Source organism: Odontesthes bonariensis, chromosome 7 (genome assembly GCF_027942865.1).
Source record: "Odontesthes bonariensis isolate fOdoBon6 chromosome 7, fOdoBon6.hap1, whole genome shotgun sequence".
In the NCBI taxonomy this organism is placed as follows: domain Eukaryota; kingdom Metazoa; phylum Chordata; class Actinopteri; order Atheriniformes; family Atherinopsidae; genus Odontesthes; species Odontesthes bonariensis.
The window spans coordinates 25,148,255-25,163,461 of NC_134512.1; the positions used below are offsets into that span (position 1 = coordinate 25,148,255).

At 39.3% G+C, this 15,207-nt stretch overlaps 1 protein-coding gene across 4 annotated transcripts in view; it reads left to right on the forward strand.

Moving 5' to 3' along the window:
- The window catches only part of shisal1b (shisa like 1b), a 36,454-nt gene extending 22,070 nt beyond the window's left edge, over positions 1-14,384 (forward strand). For 3 of the 4 annotated variants that reach the window (XM_075470276.1, XM_075470277.1, XM_075470278.1), the window contains one exon: positions 3,950-4,256. In XM_075470276.1, coding sequence (XP_075326391.1) covers positions 3,950-4,256 — 307 coding nt within the window. Of the gene's footprint in view, positions 1-3,949; positions 4,257-11,282 lie in introns of those variants that run through there. The other variant, XM_075470279.1, reaches the window with a different exon arrangement.
- The last annotated feature ends 823 nt before the right edge of the window (positions 14,385-15,207 follow it).

The following is a 15,207-nucleotide window of genomic DNA, read 5'->3' on the forward strand; positions in this document are numbered from 1 at the left end:
TATGAACAGAGCCGACAGAAAGAAAGAAAATGTTTGTGTAATTACCATTCTGTGCACCGAAACACCCTTACATATATTCACAAACATACATCAATGAAAGAAAAACATCACTACACTTTTTGATATCTTAGAATTATGTTGTTCAGCAAATTAGGCTTAGCACGAAAAATATGCCAGGCATGACAAATTCTTTTAGGGTATACATAGACAAAACCTCTAGTGATTGCATTCATTTTGAAATACAGAATGCAGGACTGAGAAAAAAATAATTGCTCTTTTACACTGACTACACATTGTGGAATTTGCACTAAATTGCACTGAAATCCACAAATTAGCATTAAAAAATATCCTGCTGAAAGACAAACAAGCATGTCCAAATAATAACCCTCTTGGCATGAATAGTTAGAGAAATAATTAGTTGTGCTGAATACTGAGGCGCCTATACCAGGAGCTATGGTGGAGCAAGCAGCAGCAGTCCTTTGAACCAAGGGTTTAGTCAGCACAATCCCAAGAAATTCACTTTCTCTACAGTACCTACTCATTCACACCATTTTCCTCTGTCTGAGAGGCCTCATTTACACTGATCTACATCTACAGAGGCACTCAAAACCATCACAGAGGAGAGCAGATGTTAAAAGAAGTTGTTGTGAGCAAGACGCCTACACATGGTACTGTAGCTCAGGTGTTAAGTGCTGGCTATTATATCAGATACTATTACAGCTTCCTAGACTGAATCACAGTGCAGATGTACACGCAATAATTATAGGACTGTGAAATATTAATAATAGTAAACTTCACAACACACTCTAGGATATGACACATAGGACCCATGAAGTAGAAAACACATAGTCTTAAATGGATAAAACACAAAGCATTGTAGTAAAATAGAAACAAAATAGATCAAGACTCAAATACTTCCATAAGAGTATAGTCTCCTTTAAGCCATGATTAGATTACATAAACTTCTCCTCAACCAAGCCCATACACAGACAATGAGGATAATAATAATAATGAGGATAAAAAAGAACTACCTACTGGTACTATGTGTTTCTTATTATAGAACACATCTTTGAACATGTTTGAATAGTTGTGTTTTTAAATCAGCTTAGCTCATTACAAAAGACAGGTCTTAATTCTCACAGAATTGCATTTAAAGAAAGCAATCTAAGATCATGTGGTATGGATGTATACACAGCATTTACGTCAGAGGATACTAAATATAGCTCCTTATCTCAGAGAGGGTCATCTAGTTTATCATGTATGTTATGTGTCATGTGGTCTTTATAAATGCTTGAGGAAGATTTTCTGTTATTGGTCTAATGAAATAAGCTACAAAGGTTGATAAACTACCAACACTTGTACAACACTGACTGAAAATAACACAATAACACATCCAACTGGTCCATGTCGTTACTGCTAATCAGCGATCTTCTTTCTTCGTCGTTCTTAAGCAGAGCTATAGATACGTCACTGAAGAACATCTACTGGAGGGTGCTTTGTGAATCACGAGCTATTTGTTTATGGATCTGTGTGAATTTGCGGAAAGAATGTCTCAAAAATACGAACGTGTGATTGGTGATCCACAAATGCTGAGTCACGATTCACAAACAGAATTTTCAGTTTCACAAATGGCTTTTTGTTTTACAAATAGAAAATTATAAATTTACAAATACACAAATATTTGTATAAACCAACACACAAGTTACAAATAGGAAATTTGTATATGTGGACAGCAAAACACGTATGCAACTCAAGGCATATTTGTAGATCACCCTCTGTGCATTTGCAGTTATTTTTTAAACAAATTTAAGCCCATACACTTGCAACATCCATCCTTCCATATTCTATACCCGCTGAATCAGTCGGTCGCGGGGGGGCTGGAGCCTATCACAGCAGTCAATGGGGCGAGAGGCGGGTACATCCTGGACAGGCCGCCAGTCACTTGCAACATGTGTATGCTAATTGTATTTGCGATTAATGTGTTTTGGGTCACTTATATTGAGATAAACTGACTGTGGCTACTCTGTTTTTAGAAAGATTTGTTCTAGGTTTTTTCTTTATTCAGCTTCATCTTAATGGTAGAGTGTGACAGTCTAATCACCATCAGATGTGTGACTCAGCTGTGGCCTATATAACACATCAGTGTACTCGTCGTATGAACAATGCTCTTAAGGATGATCCGTGCCTTGATCAATAAAGTGGAATGGATTTGGAGCCAGAGTTTGCAACATGTTTTTTCCTTTTTTTTTTTGTGAGAACACTTTTTAGAAACTCGAGGACAGGCTTATTGTTCAGGATAAGGTGATTTAGGCAGAGTGAAGGACAGAGAAAAAGTGTTCCTCTTGTTCTGTGGGAGTTCTTAGTGGGAGGTCTGGATGACAAAACTAAAGTTCTTTGTATTAATGCCCTCCCAGCATGCTGCTACCCAGGATGGGTCACGCTGCCCTGCAGCAGGTCATGATATTTCATTTTTAGTGTCGGTTAGCATGTTGGGCCACTCTTTAATCTTGGCTCGATGGCTCATAGAATGACAGAGTTGATATTTACCGCTGGCCAAGCAACAAATAGTCAAACCCTGCTCTCTTCTCACATTGCATAGTGAAAATGTCTTGATACATTTGAGATTCACCATTGCTAGAGTTAGAATTTGGAGCATTCGGCTTTTTGAGGGTTTCGCTGGTATATGCAGTGTTGCATAAGGAATAGGATTCCATGTTGTTACAGACTGGTTGAAATGGTGCAGAAATAAAATGGACAGAGGAGAAGTATGAGAATAGATGTTGGAAAGTAAGTCATTGAAAGAGCTTAAACCTTTTACAGACAATCAATTGCATCTGCTTTATTTTTCTGAGTAAGCTGTGTTAAATATTCAATAACATCAGTTTTAGTTGTGTGGCCATGATGAATCTTCTAAGGACTGTGCACATTTTCTGCGCTTACCTTCGAGCTGGGTCACAGACAGTCATATATAGAAAACATGCTGGCCCCTCAGGATGTTAAGAGACTTAAACTATATCGTAGGTAAATGTGTCAGATGCAGAGTTGAGGAAATGTAAACACAGTCAGGGATACTTGTAGATCTTTGATCTTGTAGATTTGAAAGCAGAAGTGGCATTCATCTAGTGGCCATTTGAGCAGCACAAATGTTTGTTTTTTAGTTATTTATTCAGATAAATATCCCTAAGGCCACATCATTTCCACACATAAGAGTATTCTCTTGATTTACTACAACTAGAAGCACTTCGGGATCACTTTTTTCACAGGTTTTAATCAGTACAGACGCTGTAATAGCTTAGTGTGGCAAATAAAAGATGTTTCCCTCCAAATGAATCTCTATTTTGAAGTAATATGCTGTGTCATCTCTGTCAGAATATTTTTTTCATTCCATCCATTTGTGTGATATCCCCCAACTGAATGCCCTCAGTGTCAGTTCAAGCAGAGATGTCACACCCAGAGGTAATGTAATATCTCAGTTTTTCAAACACTTTTTCTCCAACTTCTTTGATAGCTATTTTGTGAAGCTATTTTTGCTCATTTACCTTCTGATACTTTATGGATGTGGGTGGACGAAAACAGAGTTCAAATGTGCCCCCCATAAATGCAGCTGGATAATGTAATACATGAGGAAAATTTATGAAAGGTGAAAAGATTAGAGTGCAGATTTTCAGAGAAACTGTGTGGGAGCCAAAATGAGATGGAGTTTTTTTTAAATATATTTTTTAACCTTTTTTTTTTTTTTTTTTGCCATCAAGGCAGGATTTGATGAGCGTCTTGGGCTTGCAACCTGATCAGCAAACATTCACACCTGGTAGCCCCATCGTAGCCTTTTGGGATTTAAAGGCTCAGCTTAAGGATATTTGGATGAAAGCTCTGAACATGTGAAGAATGTTAATCATATTTTTTTCCCAGATAAAACTGTGTTAATATTCCCAGTCTGTTTCTCTTGCAGTAATTATACAGCCCTGGTCGGTGTGTGGATCTACGGCTTCTTCGTCATGGTGCTGCTGGCCCTGGACTTTCTCTACTACTCAGCCATAAACTACGAGCTGTGTAGGATCTACCTGGAGAAGTGGGGACTGGGAGGACGCTGGTTAAAGAAGGCTCGGAATCAGTGGCACAGGTCCATGCCAGAGGAGAGCGAGGTCCAGGCTCAAGCCCAGCCCATGGTTCCCAGCCACTACCAGCCCAGACATAGCCTCCGAGGGGAGAGCCACAGTCCTACGCTCCTGCCCTACAACACATCCAGCGCATGGTGAGTCGCTGTCTGTCATGTGACAGATGCCAAAATGAGATAAACACAAATCTCTACAGTAACACTGCAATAATCCACACATACCAAGTAAAAATATGTTGCTATTAGGCCCAATTTGTCTTACTTTTTGGAGTTGATCTCCTTTTTATTGGCAGTAAAATTACACTCTACTTTAATAATTGTCCAAAAATCGTAGGTAATAATAGGTATGTAGATAATGTCACAAAACAGATTCTAAACTTTCAGAACACACACAGCCAGGCACTCACCACTGCACGTGTATCTGTGTTTTGTTGATTAAGCATGCTGCTCTACCCTTCTCTGATTCATTTAAGCAAACAACACTGTCAGCTCCACTATCACTGTTAACTTCCACAGCAAACTCTGATAGTTCAATTACAGTGTCTGACTGAATAATTATATTACACAACACTGGCAATGACCCTTAACTCATGGGATGTATAATATTTGCCTAATTGGTGAAATGATCTGTTCCAGTCAAAAATACATGCAGCTATGTTAGTATCTGTAAAACTGCAAAGAGACAGAAATTTAGACTGAAGCCACACCTTTACAGTCGGATGTATTACATAAAACACGTGTAGACTATTGCACAATGGGAGTTGTTGTGCTCCAATAAGCATATTTTCAGAATGAAACAGAAGTTTTGAAACAAATAGACTGGTTTCTTTTTAGCACATTTTCCTTCTGTGTCTCATTTCCATGTCTGCTTCTGTATTTGTTACATTGAGAGCTATGAGGCTAGGAATCTGTGAGCCTAGCAGGACAAATTAAAACATTTTTGGCATACTTTCCCTCGAGCCAACAGAGAGGAAGCTCAAACACCATGCTCCCCATTTCCTTGAGTTCCTTTTTATGAGCCAAGTGCAAACATTAAGACAAAGACATTACATACTAACGATTACAGCTAACAAACAACCAATTCCTGGGAAATCATCACAACTTACAGGAAGAATTCCACTTTTCTTCCCACTAAGATATATTTCTCTGCAAAGCATCTGATCATTATCTCTTTTATGTAAAAGTATCTGTATGTTGCATAATAATCAACTAAAATAAATGTTCTCGGTTTTTGGTTTAAAAAGCTCATTCAGCCATTTTAAATAGGATCAAAGTGGATAATGTTCTGCTGCCTACCTGGGGCCCTTAACTTTGTTTAACCTGAATTAGTCGATTCTAGGTCATGCAAGAAACCCTTTTTGGAGTTACTGTGGCAAAACACCCATCTCCTTTCCTTGCAATGCATCTTTTCATTACCTTAGAGAGCAGTCACAGGAGTCTCAAGGTGTGCAAGCCTACATGTGACCGTTATAAAGACAAACAAGATGATTTACGATCTCAATAGTGAACTATAGCACACTGTAGCTCCAGGGAACTTCTCCTCTTCTGCCAGACATTGTTCAAACTTCGATGATACAACTACACAATGAGCGCAGCCTGAACAAACATACACGTTTGTGTAGTCAATTTTTCATTCAGGGCTCCATCTCACACACTATGTGCCCTATCTGTTTGACTGGAGCTCAGTCTCTTCCCAGAGGTAGACACCTCTCTCGGGTCATGATAATTTAATGTTGCAGAGGTTTGACAAATGGTTTTGAGAAGCAGTGTGGACTGTGCAAACCACAGATGGAAGAGCTGGGATGCTGCAGACAGAATCCGGGGACTGCTCAGCTGTTGGAAACATGGTTAAGTTACACTGAACACATCCATGGAGCTTCCTCATTAGACACGAACTCTGTTTGGTATGAAAGAACTCATCAATCTTAGGCTGGCCAGGCTGCCCTGTAATGGCTGTTTGCCAGCTTTAAGGCAGTGCATGTCAAGGTGTTAGAAACTCAGCAAACTGAGCAGGCCTAAAAAATGAGAGCAGGCTACTTTAATGGTAACTCATGCCGGTGATGAGTAACGGGAACTGCTTCAGGAAGGATGTGGATTCGTCTTGCGCAACATCTCTCCTTCAAAAGTGTAACCTCTCTTTAAAAAACAGAACAGCATTTACCAAGACCTAAAAATGCTCTTGCACAATCAGTGCAAAAAAGTGACAGATGCTTGGAGCAAAATTCAGTCACAAGCAGTTTTTGGGGCAAGATTAGAATAGCCTCTTTACAGCACTTCTCAGAATCCAGATAATGCTTGCACTTCTTTTTAAAGTGTTAAGGCACCACAATGGATGATACTGGATGTATGCCACGGTTGATGTTGCCCACGCAGCACGTCATCCGATGGCCTGTGTTTTATTTGCGGGGGTACAGATCTTTATCCCTGGGGGTGGATGCAGGGAAATGGTTCAGAAAACTGGGTCCACTTAGTTTAACATCTGCTGGCCAAATGTAAACAAACAGAGATCGGGTCAAGTCCCAAAACTGGCGTGGCAGCATCTTAAAATAACCCAGTCGCACAGAAACTTAAGGAACCAAGCACAAATGGTTACCAGTGCAGCAGAACAATCCCGGCAGCAACTGAAAGTATCTAATCATTTGTCCACATGCACACAGAAAATGCAGCTTGGCATTCAGCATGTGGGAACACTGCTTACCATGTCACTACGTGAGCAGGCTGGTATGTGCTGAGGCTGATCTGCTGGGGGTTCAGTGTGGGCGGCCCGAGAATGTGTTATTACTTTCTCTCCATGGATACCCTTTATTAAAAATTCCTATTCACATATTCACTTCAGCTTGAACAAACAAAGCAAACCTAACTCACATTCTTCATTATATTATGGATCAAGAGAAGGCAAGAGAAAAACAGTGGGCCTGCTCAATGTAGTGGTTTATCTTTACTTTATAGGAGTGTTGCTGTGTTTCTTTGCAAACAGGGAATGGCCACCAGATGGATGTTAACTCATAGGGTAACTTGCTTCATGGCAGCAGCAACCCAATTGGTGATTGATTGATTTTTTAAAATTTTTTTAAAGCTTGTATTTGAAGGTATATTTAGTCTGCTTTAGCACACAGCACGGGTATTGGCATGGATATGTTGTCTCCTTCTAGTTAGTGCTGCAAGTTCAATTAATTTATTTAGGGCTATAAAACAAGTACGATTTCAGATCAAAGACTTCTGCACATGGGATTCACAATCAGAGGGGTTTCTATCCCAAAAAGTCCTTTTGTACTTGAAACATTTTGGATTTGCTCAGCTAATTTGAAACCATGCTGAATATCCCTAAATAATAGAGAAATCCCGCTCCAATTTTTGTTTTATGACACTTTTCTTGCTCTGTACTTTACAACCCTGCCTTGTTGTCCACTGCTTTCATCATATTAAAGGTTGGACTTGATTTGCAGTTTGTCTTTCCTGACTTGCAATTACTAGGAGTGAGAAGTAGCAGCAGCATCATCTGGTTATCTTGAATCTTGAAGGAGCAGGCAGTGGGAATTGCTCTGTTATTGCTTATTTTACATTCCTTTTGTAGTGCGCTTGCAATGATATTCTCAATCTCAAAACTGCAAATAAATATCTGATCTGCCGTTGTCGTTTCAGTCTGGCTTTAGGGCACATATTCACTGAATTTAGTTTGCCTTCAGTCAGAGACGATCAAGGCTTACTTTGCAAAAGAATATCTGTGCAATCAAGATAAGAAATAAGCCGTACCAGATTTAGAAAAAACAAAAAAAACATGACTCATTGTTGGTTTAATTTATGCTGAGCAATCGCCAGGAGTGTCATAGATAAAAGTCGGAGAATTTAGATGTTGGGCAACATCAAATGACACCACTGCAAATCAACCAGAACTTGTCAGTGAATCCCTTGGCGACTGATAAACCATTTGGCACCAAGTTGCAGCAGCAAGTCGTGCCAGTATCCACCCACTCTCTCTAGGCTGTTTGCTTAGAGGGCCAGTTTAGCCATGGGTAGAGTGGTCCATGTGAGATGGCATCTGTCACCACGTTCAGCATACACCTGACTCACCAGCCATCGTAACACTGCCGCTTACAGCCAGCCCGCAATGACTCAGCGTTATCAGCCTGTGTAGTAAATGCAATCTCTATCACGCAGTCTGTCTGTTGCATCACTTGCTTTGGTCACAGGTAAGCGTTCCTAAACCTGTTCTTCAACATCTGCTACGCTGTCTGCAGAGGAAATTACACTCTATACACTACACTCAACTCAGTAGGCTGAAACAGCATTTTATATATTTTTCAGGTCAGATCGTGATGAAAGCCTAGCTCTGTCTCCTGCTCGTTCACATCCATCTTTTAACTCACTGGCTGGTTTTCAGCTGTAATAATAGAACGATATCCTGGCCTGTCTGTCGACATGGACCAACACCATGTCCAATTAATGCTTCACTCTCAATGTGGTGGGAGTTAATCAACATCATAGATGCTATAAAGCCAGACAGACAGAGAGTTGTGCCACAGAGAAAGAGCTGGTGAACAGGTTTAGCTCTTTGAAAGCTGTTACTTCTGACACATAAGAAAGCAAGTATGCAATATTTTTATGTATGTTTTTGGGCTGTGATGGTTTCACTTTGAATTAAGTAGTTCCCCCTCCTTTGGGCCCTACCTTTGAGCACCCTGTGTTACAGTGTTGCTAAAAAATCTATCTCTGCAACACTGCAATGTAAATAACCAACGAGAAGAGAAAAGTGGGAACTTTCATTTTCCCATCACTCAGTACATGCAGTTCTTTTATTCTGGGCAAAACAGATGGATTTGGTGGATGTGATTCATAGAACTGCGGTGGGCTTGGAGTCTTTACAAGACTTCTAAAATATTCCTGTAAATCTGATTTCTTTTTGAAAACTAAGACTGCCCCATTTTATTAGTCTTTGTGCTCTCAGGCCTTGAGCTGAATTTCAAGCCAATATGCTCTTTTATAAAGAAGAGTGCGGAATATGAGGCACAAAGCACAAACATTGTAATCTGAAGCAATTTCAGTCATGAAGAATTGTCCGTGTTTATAAAGATCCCAAACAACTTTTTGTGGCAACTCAGTAGAATTTGATGATGCAGACATGTGCACTCTTGGCTATAAAAGGGCTTTTTGAAGAGTATAAAGAAGCATACAGGATAATAACTTAAGGTATTTTCTCTAAAACTGCATCAAACTTCCATTGGTGCTCTGGAATGAACAGATCGTGCATCCCAGTCTGTTACCCAATGCCAGCTGGAATAGGCTCCAGCTGTTGCTCATTTGCTTATTTTGGCTGTATAGGCTCAATAAATTGGCCATAATGTTGCTTATTGTATTGCAATTGACCAATGTGAAACATTGAACAGCTGTTATTTACATATAATTAATTTCACCAGCACAAAGTAAGATATGTTTGAGACTGAACCACACATTGCTGTTTGGTGGCGAATCAAGCACCTGACATCCCGACTGATGTCAGGACAGCTGAGTCGCTGCCCATCTTTCGCCGCAGGCTGAAAACCCATCTCTTCAGAAAACACTACCCAGATCCGCCCTCCTAGGACATCACCTATTTCGTCCTAGCTCCTTATGCACTTATTTGTTTCCTAAGTTGTCTTTGTTTTTTAAATTGTCTTCCCATTTGTCTAGGTACCTAACTTACCGCACTTAGTCTAGCACTAGTTATGCTCTTAGCTGTTTGGTTTTGGAAGGAAATGAACTTATGATTTCTTGTGACCTGAAGTTCTTTTGCCTACCGATGTGGAACACACTTATTGTAAGTCGCTTTGGATAAAAGCGTCTGCAATGACCTTAACTTAACTTAACTTAACTTAACTTAACTTAACGTCACCAGCTAAGAAATTGATGAAATTGATGTTTTAAATCGGCTACACACTTCTACAAATTTAGCTCCTGGAATGATTTGATGCACCACACTTAACAGTGTCCAGCAACAACCGCACAAATTAATAAAATACTTAATTACAGTAGATGTTTGTCCCAAACCTGGATGTATTGGAGAATTTAAGAAACTGTTGTGCAAACTATGTGCGAGGAAGGTGGATGAAGTGAGTTTGTTTCATATCAGTTCTGTTACGCTTTGATGTAATTTATGGTTGTTCCTGTTCTCTACTTCACCTGTTTGTGTGTCTGAATGAGTGTAGCAGAGAGGACTCCAGTGAAGTGAATGTAATGCTTCCAGCTTGAATGCCCATAGTCAAGCTAGTGGAAACAGAGAAATCTCAGTGCATTTAGGAATGTTTAATTTGGGTAAATTTTCACCAGATTACAACTGGAAATAAATTTGCATTTAAATGAGTGATTTAGTTGCAAACCTTGATTAATTCAACTGATTAGTATTTCTGTGTCAGACTAGCAAGGATAGCAATATGTAATCATCTTCTCAGTTAGTTGTGCACATCCCTACAACATAATATTTTATTTCTTTGAAGAAAGTTAAATTAGGACTGTCGGCTGTGGCTTGGAAGGAAAACATTTTGGACCGGAGATGGACTCAAAGTCACAGACAGCTGATGGTTTCTATGTATGTTGTTTATCCAGCCTTTAACCAGTATAATAAGGAACAGTAACCAGAACCACCTGTTTACATCATCAGATGCCAGATGCTATCCTGTACTAAATACAGAAAAGTGTTGTCACATCTAACTTTACATTAAGAAAATCAAAGTTTGCATTTTGATGATACATTTCTTTATCTGGGGCTGCACGGTTGTGTGCTGGTTGGCACCGTCGCCTCAGAGCAAGAGGGTTCCACTTTGATTCCCAGCTGGAGCCTTTCTGTGTGGAGTGTGCATGTTCTCCCCGTGTATGTGTGGGTTCTCTCCGGGTATGCTCGCTTCCTCCCACTGCCCAAAACCATGGATGTTAGGTTAATTGGTGACTCTAAATTGTCCCTAGGAGTGAGTGTGAGCGTGCATGGTTGTGTGTCTCGTTTGTCTCTGCGTGACCCTGTGATGGACTGGCGGCCTGTCCAGGGTGTACCACGCCTCTTGCCCAATGACAGTTGGGATAGGCTCCAGCTCCCCCGTGACCCTGAGTTGGATTAAGCGGGTATAGAAAATGGATGGAGGAATTTCTTTATCTGTCATTTCCATGGCTAATTTCTCTTTCTGTTTTTCTCTTATGGCAGAATGATGCTGCGAGTGGGAGAACAGAAGAGTAGCAAAACCTGGTTTCCTTACATGGTACAGAGAAGATGTCCCACAGTCACTGGACAGAAGACACAAAACCACTGTTGGCCTAGCCATTCTGTAGTAGTTTGTGGTGACTACTGCCCCTTTCTAATGAGCACAAAACACTGGCGGACTAACAAAAACAAGCCTGTATGGCACGACAAAGGGGAATCTATAACTTCTGCTGCCACAACAGAGGACAGAGAAATACATTTGACTTCTCAAAGAGTTGTAGCGTTCCCCTAAAACAGCTGTCAAGGCTTGCAGTGTCCCAAACAAATCCAACTGGATAAACCGTCCTCGCAAGTGAAGAAGCTTGGCTGTTTTAAAGAAAAAAAGCTAATCTTTCTAGATATAAAATGTTTATTACACTGCTGTGTCACTTTGTGTTCAGTAGCAGTTAGACACAGTTGTGGGTTGTCTATTCGGTGATTTATTTATGTGAACTAGTCAGAGAAATATTTGAGTGGCTAACTTTCTGAACATGTAACGGCTTAGATTGATGCTGAGCATCTCACTTAGAATGTAATATGTTTCTGTTACTTACTGAAACCATACTAAATGTCTCTGCAGCCATCCTGAAAAACAGTATCTTGTATGAAATGTTTTAGGTCTTTTTTGTTTTAAGTGATTTCTCTGAATTTTTTCTGACAAGGACACAGCGCCATACAGTTAAACTGCTGCTGGTTCAAAATCTTAACATGCAGTCGTCAAGAGCTCTGTCTCTTCACCCGAAACCGGATTTAGGATCAGGGGTTCCTTCACAACAGCAAAGAGCTTCATGCCAAGTTAAACACAACCGTGCACCTTGGGGATGAGCCTACAAATTTACAACAAACCCAAACAGTTACTTATAGTTTGTGTGTGTCAATTTCATTTGTCTGACAGCTGCATAAAGCAGATTCATTAGCAATATAATGCAAAAGATTATCCATTAGCTCCTTTATAAGGAACACTCTATATCCTGCATTGGTAATAGACAATTGTAAGCGGTTAGCCATAGTAGAAAATGTAAAAAAAAAAAAAAAAAATCCATCAGAATCCCCTTCACTGTCAGCAATAATGTACAGTAGCTTAATCACAGGGATGACACGGTATGTAGAAGTCAAGAAGTTATTTCTGGGTAATCACTGAGGTGTGCCGCATACGCTTTGGCTCAGCCTACGTTTCATAAGAAGTCAGTGAAATGGGCCCAAAGAATTTCAGGATAATGAACCCCTAAAAAGACCTCCAAGGATTTATGTGAGCTTTGTAAAGGAAAAGACTTAAATCATTATTGTTATGATCACCTTCTGAAGGCACGCTCCAACAGTCCTTTATGGCTCCAACTATTCATCCCTGTCACTCTCCATTTATTTCTTGAGAAGAATAAGGAAAACTGCCTTGTCATTTCCAACGGCCCAAGGTGTTGAAATGGTTTGCATTACTCTACCAACAGTCAAAAACCAGTGAAAATGTGGTATTGTGGATCAACAAATTATTTACATGTTTAGAAAATTACTAAAGTATAGTAACCTAGAACTGCAGTTGAACATTGATTAAATTATTTATCAATCTGTCTATTCTTTTGCTCATTTAATCAAATAATTGCTTTGCATTTTGACATGAATAGAAAAAAAATGTTTTAAGCTTTTTGGTGATATCTTCTTCAGTAGAGCAATTTTTAGCAGAGCTGTTTTGCTTATGGTTCAGAAATATTTTTACGTAAACTCTCTGTGAACAAAGAAAAAAAAGCAGAAGGTCTTTGCATATAGCTGGAAGTCAAATGTTAGTCAGTCCTCCTTAAAATATTATTTCTAAAGACACAAAGCTGATTATCAGAAACATTGAGAATATTTGATCTCACTTGAATAATAGATCCACAGACTTAATGGCAAACTGAAAAATCCAGTTGTCCTTTCTTTTTTGGGGGAAAAACGCACAAAGCAGCTGCTGGTGCCAGTTTTTTTACATGTATGGTAGGATGTAAAGACCAGGGAGACAGGAGCCAGGTACAGCAGGAGGAGGATGTCTGTTCCAATCTTGCATCTGCAAATTGTCATCTGGCAACAGCCGAGCCTGCCTGTCTGCTAAAATCCTAACCAGATAGCATTACAGTTCAGAATTGGTCATAAGAACGCTGATACCTGAAAATGTGTGCAAGTTATCTGCAATAACCTTCAAATTTGCTGAGTTGGTAGAGCAACTTAATTCCAATTTTAATAACGAAAGTTTAATTGCATGTGTGCCCCAGCAGACTTGTGCTGTGACTTCTAGGAGCAGAGAGACAGCAAGTGTCCAGGCGAAATAATTGGCCCAGAGCCCAGTAGTGGCTGCAAATTACTCTCACTTGTTCCGATAGTGTGAATAGCAGCAGCAAACAGGAAGGAAGATTTTTAACAGGTGCAACAGGACATGGAAGATTTAATTAGTCCCCAATGCTGGATAAGTTGGGAAAAATGTGATGTGTGAAAGAGATAACATGTTGCTTGTCAGGGCTCCATACTGTGTGTTTTGACCTATAATGAGGACAAAGAGGTCTGCTAGTCTCACCAATTATGTAAAAACATTAGTCGAACCCAGGGAATTCAAATAAAAGCTTCACTTTGCCTCTGACTAGCAGAAGCAGGGTCAAGAATGGAATTTCCTCGAAGACGTATGGGATATCTCCCCCGGTTCTTAATGTTACGACTTGGTTTTGTGATGTTTTCTATTTTGTTGAAAACAGTTTTGACTCTGGTCTGATGTGATGTGGTACTGTAAATCGTATCAGCTAAACCCTCTTCCCATATCAAAAAAAGGACAGAAAAAAACCATGGGAAGGAGGCGCACATCTGTTTTAGTCTCTCCAGGTTGTCATGGTTACAGTTGCCTTACAGTTGAATACCCACCTGTACACAGAAGCTTTGTAGTGGTTGATACCTCACTTTTTTTGGGTGTGGTAGTGATGAAGATGATGTGCACCACGTTCTGTCTATGTATTTAGATAGAATGTACCGTTTTAAGTTGGATTGTTATTGCACTTGTTGACTTTGTATTGTTACAACAGGGAGAAATAAAGTTTTATCTTTTCCAGTGTGTTTAAATGCCTGTGTGTCAAGTTTATATGGATGCCTAAATAGACAAAAGTTAGGACAAAGTAATCATATAAATGTAAAGTATGAATGTATTATTATTTATTTGAATCTTTATTTATCACCAGCTTACTATTTTCTTCAACTATGTAGTTTTCATAAAGTTTGGGAGGCATGGTGCACATGTTAATCATAAATCGTTCATGTTCTACTTTTCTCACAACACTTCATTGTTTTCTGACACTTAGCATTTAGCTAAAGATCATGCTTTCAGTCGATCAGAGCGCTGTGTCTTACTGTCTGATTCTGACGTAAAAATTAAAAGAAGAATTGATCAACAAGTCTTACATATATAATTATACAAATATGTTATGTTAATGATTTAAGAAAGCTAATCTATAACTGATCCCTTTTTCTTACTTTGTTTTTCTTAATTTCAGCCAGCATAGCAACACTTTGAGACTGCAGGGCTATATCCTCCTGAACCAGGTAAAAAAATAACTACAAATATCCACTACAGAGGACATTTTTTAAACAAGGACCTTTTTCAAGAAAATATTGTTAAATTATTTTAGAAAATGACTTTACATCTTCTAAAGAGGTTCATGTATAATAAAACAACAACATTTTGAAGCATATATAGCTTAATGACAATTCATTTTAACTTACTTGTTGTAAATTTCCATAAAATGTGCTTGTGGTGATGTTCACCATTCTCTTTGAAGAGAAAGAGGAAGTTCCCAAAGGCCCACACCTACATATTTGGTATCAAAATAAAATCCTGAATGTCTTCTTTAGAGTACAAAAGGAGTTACTTTAGTAGGATGCA